An 18814-nucleotide genomic window follows, 5' to 3' on the forward strand; every position below is an offset into this window, starting at 1 on the left:
AGCATCCCCTCGACCGTCACGTCCATGATCTAACACCTGCACAGTTTAAGTGATTAATACAACTCTATCGGACGCGGATCGGTGGTGCTGCTTGCACTGTCTATACCCAATGATCTGTATAGACGAACTGCCACCATCTTAAAATCTTTGAAAACAAAGTAGGAAATACAATAATTGGCTATTTGTCAATACTAAAGGGATTTTTCTATAATTAGCCCACTTCCAATTGAGGATAACATCTAAAAAAAAAAAAACAGTCGTTTGGTTGGGGTTGCCTTTGTTTCCTGGTGAGAGAGGAGAGACTGAACTGATGCTTCGTCGAACACCCACCCGATCATCAGAGTGGATGGTAAACATAAAAAATGGGTAGAATTTAACCTAAGCGGACGATCTCAGAGGCTCACTATTGGACCATCGACTCATCTATCTGTAAGGTCCTTATAAATAAAGCGATGGGATAAAATATATTAGGATAATCTTGAAGGTAGCGCTTTAGGCATCCATTTTAACATGAAACACGATGATTATTCATATTAGAATGACATTTGCCTGATTGCTGTTTTGTGTTCTTATAGCTATTACAGAATACATTAAAAGTGGCATTGTACCTTTTCTGAGTAAGAATAGCCTTCTTACTCCGTCAAAATATTCCTGTAATTCATTGTGTCCCATAACAGACAGACATACAGACATCTATGACACACACAGACACACACACTCCCCTCCCCATTATAGTATTACCTAGATAATAAATATAGATCATTAGACTGAAAGTAATGGGATGGGTTGAGTAGATAACGTTCAGTCAAGGACAGACATCCCAGTATGCAAAATGACGTTGAAAATACTTATTTTCCAGACATTGAAGTTACGCTCATTTTAGGTTCTGAATGGAAGGTGAAACTACGCATTTTCCGGATGTTGAAAATACGCATTTTCTGGATGTTGAAATCAGGTTTATTTTTGGTACAGAATGAAAGTTGAAAATACGTTAATTTACAAACATTGAAAATACTTATTTTTTGGTCATTGATTCTATGGCCAAATTTCAACTGCACACACATTCTCAGCCCAATAAGAATGTTTAAATCCATGACGAAAGAGGAGCCAATTGAAGATTGTAACATAAAATATTAATTATTGCTCCTGTTTGTCACATGCACTCACATGCACGTATGTTAGCTTATTCAAAAGCTTTAAAACTTGCCACGATTGTGTTCAAAGGAGTCTGACCTAACGAATAAACCAACAGACCACGGACTAACAACATTCTGAGTATCGGTTAAGGAAAAAATATTGCTATGATTGTGATATGTTGTTTGTTCAATGCACTGAGTCGCTCTGGAGTGTCTGCTGAATGACCAAAATGTCAATGTGAAAACAGAAAAAATCTGTCCTAATCATAAACATCTAGTGTTTCACAAATTTAAATAGCACAGTACAGTACGGCACAGTTCAGTACAGTAGAGCACAGTGCGGTACAGGAAAGTAGAGTTTTATCCAGTATAGTAGAGTACAGTACAGTAGAGTTTAATTCAATACAGTACAGTAGAGCTTAATTCAGTACAGTATAGTACAGTACAGTTTAGTTCAGTAGAGTACATTCAACTAAAGTAGTGTACAATACAGCACATTATACCATACTATACTCTACTATGCTCTACTGTACTGAGCACAGTAGAGTAGACGTCTATGATTGGTTCATATTTTGTCCGGTTTAAAAAAAAATATTAAAAGACGGCCGGTCTGGACAGGACCAAAAAAAGACGCCCAAAAGACATCGGCGTTGGTCAGTACTTATGGGTTGGGTATTGAGGACAATTTAGTGAGGGACATAATCTGCTCCCCAAATGGCACCCTAGTTACTATAGTGTGCATGACTTTTTACACTGGCTCATAGGGAATAGGGTGCCATTTGGGATACAGTTAATCAGTATAGTGAAGGACATCAGTTCTGCTCAACACTAGCCCTACAGTCCCTTTAGAATTGTTTTACTGAAAGCAGAGCACTTTAAATACTCCACTTTTCTATGATCTCACAATAATAATTTGAATCAATTTCCCCATCCTTGTTTTGTTTCCCAGGACCTTGACGGACAGAACCCGATTAACCAGTCAATAACCATCGGACAGAGTCTGCCATAGGAATACATCGAGGACCCAGGAACACAAACACACACACCATCATTCCTGATGGCGCTTGAGAACTCTGTTTTCACCTTGAGCCCAGAGTCCCTCTCTCTCCCCGTGGTGGAGAAAGGGAAGGTGCTGGTGGAAGAGGCTTCCGAGGTGATGGTGTCCACCGGAGTGTTTCATGTGTCCGAGGAACTGGGCCATGTGGTTACGACAGATACCGCCCATCCCTCCGCTAACAGATCGTGGAAGTCCAAGCTGGCAGAGAGGCAGGCAAATGCAGCATCTGATGAGTATGTTAAGAAGCTGCCTCGGGTGATGGAGAAGGAGAGGGGCAGATTTGGCTGGGGTGAGTAGTAGTGCTGTTAACTTTAATTGCGTCCCATATGGCACCCTATTGGCATCCCATAGGGCTCTGGTCAAAAGTAGTGCACTACATAGGGAATACGGTGCCACAGTAGTCTGCAGATAGGGGGTTATTGACTATGCACTCTACTATTTTTCTCTCCCTCCCCCCTTCACACTTACACATTGCGTATTGGCCGAACATGTGTACTTTCTCCCTCCCTATTCTCCTTCCACAGTTTCACCTCCTCCTCCAGCATCTCTTCCTCCTACTCCTGTGCAAAATGGCTGTTCCTTTGGTTTCTCCCACAGTGATTTGGATATTCTCACAACTCTGTCTTCTTATTACTAAGTCCCGTTAGTTCTACTGTCGATATATCAATGTAGTCTTTCTCATCTATCTGACTCTCTCTGTCGCTCTTTCTCTCTTTCTCTCTGTCTCTTCTCTATCCAGCTAAGAGACGTAAGAGGCAGCGCTATGTGGAGAAGAATGGCAGATGTAACGTGTCGCATGGCAACATGAGGGAGACGTACCGTTATCTGACAGATATCTTCACCACCCTGGTAGACCTCAACTGGCGCTGCTCTCTCTTCGTCTTCGTTATGGCCTACGCCATCACCTGGCTCTTCTTTGGAGCCATCTGGTACCTGATAGCTTACCTCAGGTGAGAGAGACAGAAAGCAGGCTAGGACAGCACTCATACGGAGCATGCCAGGGGACACTTGGTATGCGTCCCAAATGACACTCTATTCCCTACTATCCGCTCAGACTCACGCACTTTTTAGGATGAGTCCCAAATGGCACCCTATTCTCTAAACACCCTATTCCCCTATGGGCCCTGGCCAAAATTAGTGCACTAGGGAGGAGGGTGCCATTTCAGACACATCCATGGTATCTCTGTCTGAGAGAATCACTCTAGATCAGGGGTCCCCAATTACATTCAGCTGTGGGCCGATTTGTCTTTGAGCGAACAGTCTGGAGCCCAGAACATAGTGATAAATCATTTGAACACTGCAAATTTACCGCAAGAATCCCAAACAGATATAGTATTTGACAAAAACAGTATAATTTCAAACCTTGATTACATTGAGAAACAATCACATACAGTATGCATTTAGGCGTACAGTCTTTTATGTTCAACAATGAAAATTCTGAAAAATAATACATACATTTTGCGCTGAAAACTTGAGGGCCAAATAAAATCACTGCCTATTGGGAAACCCTGCTCTAGATGATGCAATTTCTTCTCTGTAAAGCAAGTGGAAGTATATTAGTCAATGGATAGTTTTTTCACATCCTACATTTTTGTTGCCTCTTTGCTTCTCTCCCTTTCTCCCCTTCACTCTCCTTCCTGCCTCCCACCCAGAGGGGATCTAGATCATCTGGAGGATGAGACATGGACACCTTGTGTCAACAATGTGAATGGATTCATCTCGGCCTTCCTCTTCTCCATCGAGACAGAGACCACCATCGGTTACGGCTACCGTGTCATCACTGACCAGTGTCCAGTGGGCACCATGCTGCTCCTGCTCCAGGCCATACTGGGATCTATGGTCAACGCCTTCATGGTGAGACTCATGGAGTGCATCTCAAATGGCACCCTAATCCCTATATAGTACAATAATTTTGACCAGAGCCCTATGTAAGTGCACTAATTTTGACCAGATCCCTGAGGCTTCCCCTCAAAACATTTAAAGAAAAAAAGAAACAATTATTTATGTATCGTTTCTCTTTGTTTCATGATTTTCCTTCAATTCACAAGAGGCTGAATGTATCTCATCGGATAAAGCATCCGAGCGAGCGAAACAGCACGCTTCTGTCTCTGTATTTGTAGCTCATCTATTTGAAGCTGTCTGGTCAAAAAGGGTAGAACATTGTTGCTGCCCATTTTTTTCACCTTTATTTAACCAGGAAGGCCAGTTGAGAACAAGTTCTCATTTACAACTGCGACCTGGCCAAGATAAAGCAAGGCAGTGCGACAAAAAACTAAACACGAAGTTACACATAAACAAATGTACAGTAGAAAATAGAAAATCTATGTACAGTGTGTGCAAATGTAGAAGAGTAGGGATGTAAGGCAATAAATAGACCATAGAGGCGAAATAATTACAATTTAGCATTAACACTGGAATGATAGATGTGCAGATGATGATGTGCAAGTAGAGATACTGGGGTGCAAAAGAGCAAGAGGGTAAATAACAATATGGGGATGAGGTAGTTGGGTGTGCTATTTACAGATGGGCTGTGTACAGGTGCAATGATTGGTAAGCTGCTCTGACAGCTGATGCTTAAAGTTAGTGAGATATAAGACTCCAGCTTCAGTGATTTTTGCAATTCGTTCAAGTCATTGGCAGCAGAGAACTGGAAGGAAAGGCAGCCAAAGTAAGTGTTGGCTTTGGGGATGACCAGTGAAATATACCTGCTGGAGCGCGTGCTACGGGTGGGTGATGCTATGGTGACCAGTATGCTGAGGTAAAGCGGGGCTTTACCTAGCAGAGACTTGTAGATGACCTGGAGCCAGTGGGTTTGGCGACGAGTATGTAGTGAGGGCCAGCCAACGAGAGCATACAGGTTGCAGTGGTGGGTAGTATATGGGGCTTTGGTGACAAAACGGATGGCACTGTGATAGACTAGATCTAGTTTGCTGAGTAGAGTGTTAGAGGCTATTTTGTAAATTACATCGCCGACGTCAAGGATTGGTAGGATAGTCAGTTTAACAAGGGTGTTTGGCAGCATGAGTGAAGGATTCTTTGTTACAAAATAGGAAGCCGATTCTAGATTCAATTTTGTATTGAAGATGCTTAATGTGAGCCTGGAAGGAGAGTTTACAGTCTAACCAGACACCTAGGTATTTGTAGTTGTCCACATATTCTAAGTCAGAACCGCCCAGAGTAGTGATGCAAGTCGAGCAGGAGGGTGTGGGCAGCAATCGGTTGAAGAGCATGCACTTATTCATTTAAAAGCAATTGGAGGCCTCGGAAGTAGTGTTTTATGGCATTGAAGCTCGTTTGGAGGTTTGTTAACACAGTGTCCAAAGAAAGGCCAGAAGTATACAGAATGGTGTCGTCTGCGTAGAGGTGGATCAGAGAATCACCGGCAGCAAGAGCGACATCATTGATGTACACAGAGAAAAGAGTCGGCCTGAGAATTGAACCCTGTGGCACACCCATAGAGACTGCTAGAGATCCGTACAACAGGCCCTCCGATTTGACACACTGAACTCTATCTGAGAAGTAGTTGGTGAACCAGGCGAGGCAGCCATTTGAGAAGCCAAGGCTATTGAGTCAGCCGATAAGAATGCGGTGATTGACAGAGTCGAAAGCCTTGGCCAGGTAGATGAAGACGGCTGCACAGTACTGTCTTTTATCGATGGCGGTTATGATATTTTTTAGGACCTTGATCGTGGCTGAGGTGCACCCATGACTAGCTCGGAAACCAGATTGCATGGTGGAGAAGGTACGGTGGTATTCGAAATGGTCGGTGATCTGTTTGTTAACTTGACTTTCGAAGATTTTAGAAAAGTAGAGCAGGATGGATATAGGTCTATAACAGTTTTGGTCTAGAGTGTTTCCCCCTTTGAAGAAGGGGATGACCGCGGCAGCTTTCCAATCTTTGCGGATCTCAGACGATTAGAACAAGAGGTTGAATAGGCTAGTAATAGGGGTTGCAACAATTTCGGCTGATAATTTTAGAAAGAGAGGGTCCAGATTGTCTAGCCCAGCTGATTTGTAGGGATCCAGATTTTGCAGCTCTTTCAGAACATTAGCTGCCTGGATTTGGGTGAAGGAGAAGCTGTGGGGTGGGGCTTGGGCAAGTTGCTGCAGGGGGTGCTGAGATGTTGGCCGGGGTAGGAGTAGCCAGGTGGAAAGCATAACATTGAATGCAAGGGAAGCCAATGAGCATTTGGTGTCCCTTGATAAAAAACATATTAAATAATAGCCAATCAGAGTTAAGCTAAACTGAATGAGCTCAACTGTGAATGGTCCTGGCACAAAACAAGTGTCAAGGGAAGCCAGTTTTGATTTGGCTTCACACCAGTCACATCAAAAGCAAAATGTCATTGACAGAAACACTTGAAACACACATCTCGTTGTGTTGCTGTCCTCTGGTGGCTAGCTACCTAGCTAACATGGTCCCTTTCCTAAATTAGCCATGAGTTAGGGATTTGGACTTGTGGAGTTTTACTTAATTCTCCGTACTGGCCAATGATTGTAACGTTGGATACCCCTGGCCTGAGAGGATGGAAATTCAGTATGTAACTAGATGTAGAAGGCTAATGTTAGCTAGCTGGCTCATCGTTGCCCATGAAAGAAAGCTAGGCTAGCGAGCATGCATGTAGCCTAGGACAACAAAAACTAAAACCGTGTACTGTATGGCAGAGTCATAGACCGTTTCATCAACATGAAATGGAGGAGGATGCATTGGCGTTTCTCTACAAGTAGAGTGAGTCAACGTGTTTTTCTACTTGCACGAACACACACACACAGAAATAAGAAACATGGATAGCCACATCATATTTAGCTTACGTTAATTAGACTAAATTGTTTTTGGTATCTTTTAGCTGTTATTGTATTAGACTAAGTAAATGATGTTGAAGTTGAAATGGTGCTGGTATAATGGATGCAACTTCTGTTTTCTTTGTGACTTGTGGGAATTCTCTATGGTTCTAAATCAATAGTTGTTTAGCAGTCCGAAAATGTCAGAAACATTAACTTGTTTGACCATGCTGTAGGTCATGTAACTGTTTGTTACATGCAATGTGCTTTGTAGACTTCACCAGACAGAGGTTGCTCTCCGGTTTTGTGATGAAACAAAGGTGTGATTGAATTTATATATCACAGTGGCAAGGCATATGAACTAACAGGTTATAGAGCAAACAATGCAATTATCACAACACATAGGTTGTGTGTGGGCGGGTGTGTACTAAACTAACATATGGAATTGTTTTAAGATGGTTATACCATGGATCATTTAGCTATTTGATGTTATATTTTATCAAAATTATTTCAGATTTTTATCAAAATTATTTAACAAAATATTGAACTTTGCCTTTACTACTATAGCCCATAGATACGCATTGAATAACACATTCATAAATAGTCAAAAAGACAGTCAAAGTATAATAAGGAATAAGGTTTTGAAATGTCTGTCTGATATCTAGGAGATATTAGCAAGCTCAGGAAATTTTTACATTTTTTTGGACACATATTTAACCCCTTATTTTGGTGGTACAAAACTACCTCCATACTTCCATTCATTTGTATGGGTTTCCTTCAAAATGGAGAACAACATCGTGTTCGTGAGAGTCTCCCCTTTCCATAGTGGGGTCATATTAGTTTGTAGCTCAAAAAGTTTGGACGCTACAGACAGAAGTTGGCACATCAGCGTTACCGACTTCAGACAAGTCCTGTGACACTTGTGGGCGTCGTAGAGCAAAACGGATAACACCATTATGTCCGAAGACCGATTTTCGGATGTCTCATTGTCTGACAAACACAGCTGAAGCTGGGTCACCTTCCACTGCAGAAGGCCGACATAGGCAGATGCTGTGGATTGAGACACAGCCCATGCAAAAAACCTGATACAGTATCTCTAGCTTAAACTGACGGATTTTGAAGGATTTGTTTTTGTTATGTTACTTAGATTGACTCACGTGCATTAATAGACTCTTAAGGTTGAATTTCAAATCCTTTCTGGGTAACAATTAAGTACCTTACTGTGATTGTTTTAAATCAAAATGCTCAAAAAGAAACCAAAATAGCTTCTTAGCTAAGATACATTTCTCAAGCTAGAATGTTGCTAGGACTGTCTGGGAGTGGTCTTATTGGGGAGGGAAAAATTAAAACTAGCTGTTATTGGCAGAGAGTTTTGGAACTCTCTTTTGTATTGGTCTATTAACTAATTTACCGCCTGGTTATGTCACCAGGCAGACCAAAACTCCATCCCACCAAAACAGGCTAAAATTTTAGTCTGTCTTTTCAAAGAGCATTATCATAATGTTTACAATTTCATAGTATTATTCCAAACTCATAGTCAGTGGTGTAGTGGAAGGTTTCCTCAGGTATATGCCGTAGACCCACTTTTTTTGTGGGCATTATGTATACTCATTTTTTAATCCCCATGATGCGTATCCAAGTAGTGTAGTGGAGGTATATGCAGCATCAACAAATAAGGCTGATGGAACAGATCACAATGTTTTGCTTAAAATGTGGATAAATTATTATTTCTTCACATTTTAAGCACAACAATGTGCACACGGAGGTAGGCCTTTGCGAAAATGTGCCAAAATACAATGTGCAGGAAAATGCGCGCTATCATGGACAGAGATGGGAATATCATAAAAAATATAGAAAGAGGGGAGATCTAAAGATGCAACAACTATCATGGACAGAGATGGGAATATCTTTAAAAATATAGAAAGAGCAGAGATCTAAAGATGCAACAACTATCATGGACAGAGATGGGAATATCTTTAAAAATATAGAAAGAGCAGAGATCTAAAGATGCAACAACTATCATGGACAGAGATGGGAATATCTTTAAAAATATAGAAAGAGCAGAGATCTAAAGATGCAACAACTATCATGGACAGAGATGGGAATATCATTAAAAATATAGAAAGAGCAGAGATCTAAAGATGCAACAACTATCATGGACAGAGATGGGAATATCATTAAAAATATAGAAAGAGCAGAGATCTAAAGATGCAACAACTATCATGGACAGAGATGGGAATATCATTAAAAATATAGAAAGAGCAGAGATCTAAAGATGCAACAAATATCATGGACAGAGATGGGAATATCATTAAAAATATAGAAAGAGCGGAGATCTAAAGATGCAACAACTATCATGGACAGAGATGGGAATATCATTCAAAATATAGAAAGAGCGGAGATCTAAAGATGCAACAACTATCATGGACAGAGATGGGAATATCATTAAAAATATAGAAAGAGCAGAGATCTAAAGATGCAACAACTATCATGGGCTGCTAATCTGACAAGGATAATGCCTTCGGATGCTAGACAAGGAAAGAAAGTTGATTTGAAAACCAATAGAACAAGAGCACATATGAGGAAATATTTATAAAATAATTGCTTCCACGTTTCTATGGTTGAATTTTGGCTATAGGCTACTTTGTAACAAGAAGTAAGACATGCCTCATAATATGAGGTAAAACGCCCAGGTTTTAAACAATTAAGGAACAGGAGAAATATAGTGATGCTAACGATAAGCCTAACCATCTTCTGGTAGATGGAAAGGCTTTTCCAAAAATCTTCTCAATTAAATGTTAAAGGGAAACTTAAAATGTCAACTTCATATGTGAAAATGGCGCATTTCTTTGCTTTGTAGTAAAAAAAGAGGACAATAAGTGTTTTCAATGAGATCATCAACCAATTAGTAGATAATTAGGAGGCAATTAGTAGGCAATGCCTACTCATAATTGGTTAAAATCACACGACGCACACCGATGATGTCATTGGAAACACATCTTTCTCTATTTCTTTTACTACAAAACATAGAAACGCGCAATTTTCACACACAGTACCTTATGTTGATGTTGGGGTGGTGCTAGCAGAATCATATTGTGATTGTTTGCATCAAACCAATGGCCATGTGTTTTGCAAACTCCCTCTCATGTGCGCTACAGAAACACAGCAAACCATAATAATGTCTGGAACGGAGCAAATGGAATGGACGTATTTGATACCATTCCACTTATTCTGCTCCAACCATTCCTCCCCAATTAAGGTGCCACCAACCTCATGTTGCCTACTTGCACAGTATTGCTTGGGTTGGCCTGGCTGTGAAAGACCAATATGGGATTTATCATTTTAGGTAATTCTGAATTACCTAAAATGATAAATCCCATATTGGTCTTTCACAGCCAGGCCAACCCAAGCAATACTGTGCAAGTAGGCAACAAAGAGTGTATGTCACTATTTGTCATTTTGTTTAATTTTTCACACAGGGCACATTTCCTTCACTGGGCTGGCCGTTTGTTTTTTTTGGGGCAAAATATGAGAAGTATACCCACGTCTCCAGGCACCACTGCACCACTGCTCATAGTGTGGAAATATACATTGAGTGAACAGAACAGTAGAAACACCTCCCTAATATTGAGTTGCAGCCTCAATTAGTTGGGGCATGGACTCTGGATTCTGGCCCATGTTGACTCCAATGCTTCCCACAGTTGTGTTAAGTTGGCTGGATGTCCTTTGGGTGGTGGACCATTCTTGATACACACGGGAAACTGTTGAGCATGAAAAATACAGAAGCATTGCAGTTCTTTACTAACTCAAACCGGTGCGCCTGGCACCTATAGCCATACCCCGTTCAAAGGCACTTAAATATTTTGTCTTGCCCATTCACCTTCTGAATGGCACACTATACAATCCGTTGTCTCGAGCCTTAAAAATCCTTCTTTAACCTGTCTCCTTCCCTTCATCTACACTGATTGAAGAGGATTTAACAGGCGACATCAATAAGTGATCATAGCTTTCACCTGGATTCACCTGGTCCGTCTATGTCATGGAAAGAGCATGTGCTACTAATGTTTTGTACACTCAGTGTATATAAAACACAGGAAATGTAAGTATTTTTTTTCTTCATCTTTTGATCAGGTGGGCTGTATGTTTGTGAAGATCTCTCAGCCCAATAAGCGAGCGGAGACCCTGGTTTTTTCTAAGAATGCAGTGATCTCTCTGAGAGATGACAAACTGTGTTTGATGTTCCGGGTGGGAGACCTGCGCAGCTCCCACATTGTAGGGGCCAACATGAGGGCCAAACTCATCAAGTCTAAACAGACTCAGGAAGGTGAGGCTAACATACCATCCATCGCCATACAAGGTCTGCATCCCAAATGGCACCCTATTCCCTATATAGTGCACTACTTTTGGTCAAAAGTAGTGCACTCTATGGGGTATAGGGTACCATTTGGGATGCAGATATATCTTTTCACATAATCTGTTTCTGTATATTATGGAAGCTTTTGGAAAGTATTCAGACCCCTTTACTTTTTCCATTTTGTTACGTTACAGCGTTATTCTAAAATTGATTAAATTATATATTTTTCTCATCATTCTACACACACATAGCCCATAATGACAAAGTAAAAACAGGTTTTAGAAATGTTTGAACATTTATTGAAATGAAAAAAACTGAAATACCTTATTTAAGTAAGTATTCAAACCCTTTGCTATAAGACTCAAAATTGAGCTCAGGTGCATCTTGTTTCCTTTGATCATCCTTGAGATGTTTCTACGATTTGATTGGAGTCCACCTGTGGTCAATTCAATTGATTGGACATGATTTGGAAAGGCACACACCTGTCTATATAAGGTCCCACAGTTGACAATGCATGTCAGAGCAAAAACCAAGCCATGAGGTCGAAGGAATTATCCGTAGAGCTCCGAGACAGGATTGTGTCAAGGCACAGATCTGGGGAAGGGTACCAAAACAATTCTGCAGCATTGAAGGTCCCCAAGAACACAGTGGCCTCCATCATTCTTAAATGGAAGTAGTTTGGAACCACAAAGACTCTTCCTAGAGCTGGCCGCCTGGCCAAACTGAGCAATCTGGGGTGAAGGGCCTTTGTCAAGGAGGTGACCAAGAACCAGATGGTCACTCTGACAGAGCTCCAGAGTTCCTCTGTGGAGATGGGAGAACCTTCCAGAAGGACAACCATCACTGCAGCACTCCACCAATCAGGCCTTTATGGTAGAGTGGCCAGGCAGAAGCCACTCCTCATTACAAGTCACATGACAGCCCGCTTGGAGTTTGTCAAAAGGCACCTAAAGGACTCACAGACCATGAGAAACAAGATTATCTGGTCTGATGAAACCAAGATTGAACTCTTTGCCAAGCGTCACATCTGGAGGAAACCTGGCACTGCTCATCACCTGACCAATGCCATCTCTATGGTGAAGCCTGGTGGTGGCAGCATCATTCTGTGGGGATGTTTTTCAGCGGCAGGGACTTGGAGACTAGTCAGGATCGATAGAAAGATGATCGGAGAAAAGTAAAGAGAGATCCTTGATGAAAATCTGTTCCAGAGCGCTCAGGACCTCAGACTGGGGTAAAGGTTCACCTTCCAACAGGACATCGACCCTAAGCACACAGCCAAGACAACGCAGGAGTGGCTTCAGGACAAGACAGAGAAAATCTGCAGAGAAGAATTGGATAAACTCCCCAAATACAGGTGTGCCAAGCTTGTAGCGTCATAGTCAAGAAGACTTGAGGCTGTAATCGCTGCCAAAGGTGCAACAAATTATTGAGTAACGGGTTTGAATACTTATGTAAATGTGATATTTACATAAGAATTAGCAAAATGTTATAAAAACGTTTTTACAATCCTGTCTCAGAGCTCCGCTGGGAATTCCTTTGACCTCATGGCTTGGTTTTTGCTACACTGTCAACTTTGGGACCGTATGCAATGTTTTCAACCTCGTGTTGCGTTTCGGGGTCACGACTAGTCCTAAACCTTGGCTGCAGCATGTTTTATACCCCAGGGTAGGAAGGACATTCCCATCTTTATGACACGCTCTCTGGGTTCCCTGGGGCGTAGCTAGTTACGAGGCAAGGTATTATAAATTGCTATGATCTCGTTTAGACAACTAAAATCACAGTCTTATCGTCACTAAAACATTCTCTTTCATCTGGATATTTTCTACACAACAAAGTATGTAAACATCACATACACATTATGAAAACTCTTCAAGTTAGAATGTTTTCGTTATAAGGTCTTCATTTAACTTTTAATAACATAACAAAATCGACATTCATTTTCATATTACATCTATCATTGTCACCACCATTTTGGCTGATGAAATATAACGTCACAAAGTCCATTTATTGCATGTTACAGTTCATAGGTAGATTCTCCATAAGGCCCAAACAGACATTCCAGTCCCACCTACTCATTCAAGGGTTTTTCTTTATTTTTACTATTTTCTATATTGTAGAATAATAATGAGGATAGGTTTGGATTTATGAACTTTAAATACTTATTAATCATTAGTTAAATAGAGAAATGAGGGGTGCTAAAACCCTTAGCCTCTGGTGTAGCCCCTCGGCTATCTGTAGGAGGAAAGTATATGGTGGGGGCAATTATGCTTGGAATGTACTGAGTGTAGGGAAAGCGATCACATGTCACAGGCATTGATAAGGGGAGTGAGCCATGGATTAGTGAGATCAGATGAGTTCACGTTAAGGGAGAAATAAAATTGTATGGCCCGTATCACGTCGTGTACTGCCTAGCAGTAAAGATAGCCTAGGAGAAAGGGTTAAATATCACTGCTTGTGTGAAAAGGTTTTTGTCTAATGCAGATGTATTGATCTTCTGGGAAGAATAAACTTGGTTTAAGCTTTCATAGTGTACATCGAGTTTTTACTCTGAGAATTAGAACCTAACAGTGAATACATCAATACTATGAAATAGCACATTTGGAATCATATAGTAACCAAAAAAAGTGTTAAACAAATCAAAATATATTTAGAGATTGTTCAAAAAGCCACCCTTTGCCTTGTTGACAGCTTTGCAAACTCTTGGCATTCTTTTAACCAGCTTCATGAGGAATGCTTTTCCAACAGTCTTGAAGGAGTTCCCACATACGCTGAGCACTTGTTGGCTGCTTTTTCTTCACTCTGTGGTCCAACTCATCCCAAACTATCTCAATTTGGTTGAAGTCGGGTGATTGTGGAGGCCAGGTTATCTGATGCAGCACTCCATCACTTTCCTTCTTGGTAAAAGCCTGGAGGTGTATTTTGGGTCATTTTCCTGTTGAAAAGCAAATTATAGTCCCACTAAGCGCAAACCAGATGGGATGGCGTATCGCTGCAGAATTCTGTGGTAGCCATGCTGTTTAAGTGTGCCCTGAAATTCTAAATAAATCACTGATAGTGTCACCAGCAAAGCACACCCACACCATCACATCTCCTCCTCTATGCGTCACGATGTGAACCACACATGCCGAGATCATTCGTTCACCTACTCTGCGTCTCACAAAGACATGGTGGTTGGAACCAAAAATCTCAAATTTGGACTCATCAGACCAAAGGACAGATTTCCACCGGTCTAATGTCATTTGCTCGTGTTTCTTGGCCCAAGCAAGTCTCTTCTTCTTATTGGTATCCTTTAGTAGTGGTTTCTTTACATAATTATTTTCCATGAAGGCCTGATTCACGCAGTCTCCTCTGAACAGTTGATGTTGAGATGTGTCAGTTACTTGAACTCTGTGAAGCATTTATTTGGGCTGCAATCTGTGGTTGTTAACTCAAATGAACTTATCTTCTGCAGCAGAGGTAACTTTGGGTCTTCCTTTCCTGTGGCGGTCCTCATGAGAGCCAGTTTCATCATAGCGCATGATGGTTTGAAGAAACTTTAAAAGTTCTTGACATTTTCCGCATTGACTGACCTCCATGTCTTAAGGTAATGATGGACTGTAATTTGTCTTTGCTTATTTGAGCTGTTCTTGCCATAATATGGACATGGTATTTTACCAAATAGAGCTATCAACTGTGTACCACCCCTACCTTGTCACAACACAACTGATTGGCTTAAATGCATCAAGAAGGAAAGAAATACCACAAATGAACTTTTAACAAGGCACACCTGTTAATTGAAATGCATTCCAGGTGACTACCTCGTGATTGAGCTGGTTGAGAGAATGCCAAGAGTGTGCAAAGCTATCACCAAGGCAAAGGGTGGCTACTTTGAAGAATCTCAAATATAAAATATATTTTGATTTGTTTAACACTTTTTTGTTTTGTACATGATTCCATTTGTGTAATTTCATAGTTTTGATGTCTTCACTATTATTCTACAATATAGAAAATAGTCAAATTTAATAAAAACCCTTGAATGAGTAATTGTGTCCAAACTTTTTACTGGTACATAATATGTTCACTAACGGCATATTTCCTGGTCACAGATTAATCATAGTCCTGGACTGAAAACCTAGCCCTGAAGGTCTCTCCTCATCTCGCCCTGCCTCTCCATTTCTCCCCCTCCCCTTCACCCCCTCTCCATCTCACCCCCTCTCGCCCTCTTCCTCCTATCCGCCTCTCCAGGTGAGTTTATCCCTCTGGACCAGACAGACATCAGTGTCGGTTTTGAGACAGGGGACGACCGCCTGTTCCTGGTGTCTCCACTGGTCATCTCCCACGAGATTGACCACCACTCGCCTTTCTGGGACATGTCTCAAGGCCAGCTGGAGAAAGACGACTTCGAAATGGTCGTCATCCTGGAGGGAATGGTGGAGGCCACTGGTTAGTCCATGATCATGTTCTCATGATCTGTTATGAGACTGTTGTATAGTGTAGTGCACACACAGAGATCCTGCAGACACACACACACACACACACACACACACACACACACAGTGAATTATATGATACCTATGGGTGCACCATGCTTTGAAAGTGGAAGTGACTCCACCGCCCACTGAGAAAATATTTGCTTAGTCATCATAGTAGCTGAAGGTGAGCTGCCAGGGAAGGTTAATAGAGTATGTGTTCTCACTATGGATGTGTGTGTGTGTGTGTGTGTGTGTGTGTGTGTGTGTGTGTGTGTGGGGCACCCCCAGGTATGACGTGCCAGGCGCGGAGCTCTTACCTGGCAGATGAGGTCCAGTGGGGTCACAGGTTCAGCCCTATGATGTCACTGGCCGAAGGGTTCTTTGACATCGACTATGGCGCCTTCCATCAAACCTTAGAGGTAAGAACACACAAACACACAACACTCCAGAAAGAGGAAAGGCTGAAAGCAGCAAGGGCAGCGGTGTGTTGGGGCTCCCGAGTGGTGCAGCGGTCTAAGCCACTGCATCTCAGTGCATGAGGCGTCACTATAGTCCCTGGTTCGTATCCAGGCTGAATCACATCTGGCCGTGATTGGGAGTTCCATAGGGCGGCGCACAATTGGCCCAGCGTCGTCTGAGTTTGGCCAGGATAGGCCATCATTGTTAATAAGAATGTGTTCTTAACTGACTTGCATAGTTAAACAAAGAATAAATAAATAAAAGTGTTAGCGATCACATGCTGGATGCGGTGGCGATTCAACATGTGGAAATAAACAGCTGCTTTTAATCATGTACCTGGCTATGTGCATCACTACCACTAGAACAAAACAACACAGTTTAACCGTTTGCCCCTCTGGTGTGTTTCCTCTTTTACTTTTGTCATGTCACAAATGATTGTACCCTGATTTTGAAAGTCTTCTTTCAAGTTGTGTCTGATAACTGCAGCTCATACCTATTTTTCCCTTAGGTGGACACACCCTCCTGCTCAGCGCACGAACTCTCATTGGCTGCGGCCCGATTGGAGGCTCATCTGTATTGGTCGATCTCCAGTAAACTGGATGAAGAGAAATGGGAGGGATCTTCTCTGACCAACCAATCAGGAAAGCAGCTAGACAATGGGAAAGGAGGGGTTGCTGGTCCCACATTTATTGTCGGAGAGATCACTAGAATACAAGAGCAGTCAGGACCAGGAGAGTTGAATGGTTGTGTCACCACCGACCAGTCAGAATCAGAGGCCTAAAGTAGATCTGGTAGAGTTCCAGAATGGCACCCTATCCCCTATACAGTGCACTACTTTTGATCAAAGCCCTGTACTATATGGCGAATAGGCTGCCATTTGGGACATACTTTCAATCAATGTCATGACAGGAGGACCCACAACTACAGTACTGTAAATGATTTTTAGCTAATGTATAATATACAGCCATAGAACATTTGTTCCCAAGGGAGAGATGGGTGGTTTAAAAAGGCTAATTGTTACTTCATTGCTTTGTTTAATAACACTGACTAGAAATGACAAATTATATCAATTGCATTTTGTCTTTATGATATTTAATTCTTACCATGAGCGTCTGTGCTACACTAGAATTATATTATATATTCTATTGTTATTGCTCTAATCACCTCTGCCAATATACATGATATGAATTAATACACTGTTATTTCAAAGAATGAAGTATTGACAATTCTTAGTCAGGAAATAGGATGTTCAGCCAGGTAGGATACTGAAATGTTCAGAGACATAGAAAGAGCAGCTTGTTTTGGAACATTCTGGAACATTCAGAGGCAGAAAGAGAAGCATGTCATGTGTTGGCTGAATGGGAGAGACAATGTTTAAAAAGGAAAGATGTATTACAGACAATGGGATAGTGTGATAGAAGAGACCACGTATGTTTTTCACTTTAACGTGTATAGAGAATACAAAGGAATAGATTGAAATGGTATCTCTAAATCTGTATCTCAAAAACAAAACAAGGATTGTTTTAAAATATATATAGACGTGTACATTAAGAATGGATGACGTTAAAACAACCTCCGTTTTGTGACTCTAATAGATGTAAAATCATTTCTGTGTTCACTTAAATGTTCACATCACAAGTACTGTAGCTTATCACTGACCCCATCCCAATAGGGTGAGTAGTGGAAGTAGTCATCTGACAAGTTTTGAGATAAAACCAAGCATTTGCTCTCTTGGGAATGTGTCAGTGTGCTTAAGTAGCACAATGAAATATCTTCTTTCGCCAGCCTCATAGGATTTAAGCACAACAATGTCCTGCTCAGCTTAGCCCAACCTCCTGCTTCTGCTGCTGTGTACATTTGTGAGCATTTTTAATATTGAAAAATTCATTCTATAAGAATTAATAAACTATATTCCACACCAACTTTCTTCATCTTTGCCCCTCACTTTTATCAATGTGGTCTTTATTGTACTTTTTCACTGTTAATCCTTTGGGGTATACTGTTTCACTGAACAATTTCACTTCTGTCATTCCATTTGTCCAACAATTAGTTTTGTGTGAGACAATCTGGGTTAGAGACTATTGGCAATACTTGACAAATCAGATGTTGCCAGTTCACTCAATGTGGCACAGCATCTGTGAGAAGAGACTAGTGTACCAATCCCTAGGATGAAATCCCTATCTTGTCCTCACGATGGAACTGAAGAGCTCAGGCCTGTTGACTGGCACAGTGAGGGGTCCCCGCTGTTTCTTAGGCAACAGGGTCATGCTCAGGGAGATGGTCATCACTAGTTACCACAGCCACAAAGTTAGAATTATGGCAAAACCCCACCTATTTGTACAATTTCTTTTCTTAAAATATGATTTGAAAACTAACCTTAAATGAAGTCCCAAAAGTGTTTTCATTAATTTTTATGGTATAGCCAATTTTTACATTGTGTCTGTAGTAGCAAGTGACAACCCAGTCAGAGAGAAGAACATGGGAGACGAGAGGATGGATTCTGAGGACCAGAGAGTCAAATGAAATCTGAGGACCAGAGGCTCAAAGAGAGGTGTGCTGAATTCCCAAGAATTCC

At 41.4% G+C, this 18814-nt stretch overlaps 1 protein-coding gene across 2 annotated transcripts; it reads left to right on the plus strand.

Annotated features, from left to right (window-relative positions):
- Positions 1-129: 129 nt before the first annotated feature.
- On the plus strand, positions 130-18140 carry LOC139376362 (G protein-activated inward rectifier potassium channel 3-like). Of its 2 annotated transcripts, none has more exons than XM_071118810.1 (8): positions 130-429; positions 2086-2482; positions 2933-3143; positions 3846-4047; positions 11107-11299; positions 15554-15751; positions 16069-16199; positions 16748-18140. In XM_071118810.1, the coding sequence occupies exons 2-8, from the start codon at positions 2194-2196 to the stop codon at positions 17018-17020; spliced, it is 1497 nt and encodes a 498-aa protein (XP_070974911.1). In that variant the 5' UTR covers positions 130-429; positions 2086-2193; the 3' UTR covers positions 17021-18140. The 2 variants fall into 2 exon arrangements, with proteins under 2 accessions (XP_070974911.1, XP_070974912.1); XM_071118811.1 differs by having other exon boundaries at positions 130-349.
- The last annotated feature ends 674 nt before the right edge of the window (positions 18141-18814 follow it).

Source organism: Oncorhynchus clarkii, chromosome 20, assembly GCF_045791955.1.
Source record: "Oncorhynchus clarkii lewisi isolate Uvic-CL-2024 chromosome 20, UVic_Ocla_1.0, whole genome shotgun sequence".
Classification (NCBI taxonomy): Eukaryota; Metazoa; Chordata; class Actinopteri; order Salmoniformes; family Salmonidae; genus Oncorhynchus; species Oncorhynchus clarkii.

Coding starts and splice junctions, on each gene's coding strand:
- LOC139376362 (XM_071118810.1), top strand. CDS start 2,194: ATGGCGCTTGAGAACTCTGTTTTCACCTTGAGCCCAGAGTCCCTCTCT. Junction 2,483..2,932: donor GAGGGGCAGATTTGGCTGGG/GTGAGTAGTAGT, acceptor TTCTCTATCCAG/CTAAGAGACGTAAGAGGCAG. Junction 3,144..3,845: donor TACCTGATAGCTTACCTCAG/GTGAGAGAGACA, acceptor CCTCCCACCCAG/AGGGGATCTAGATCATCTGG.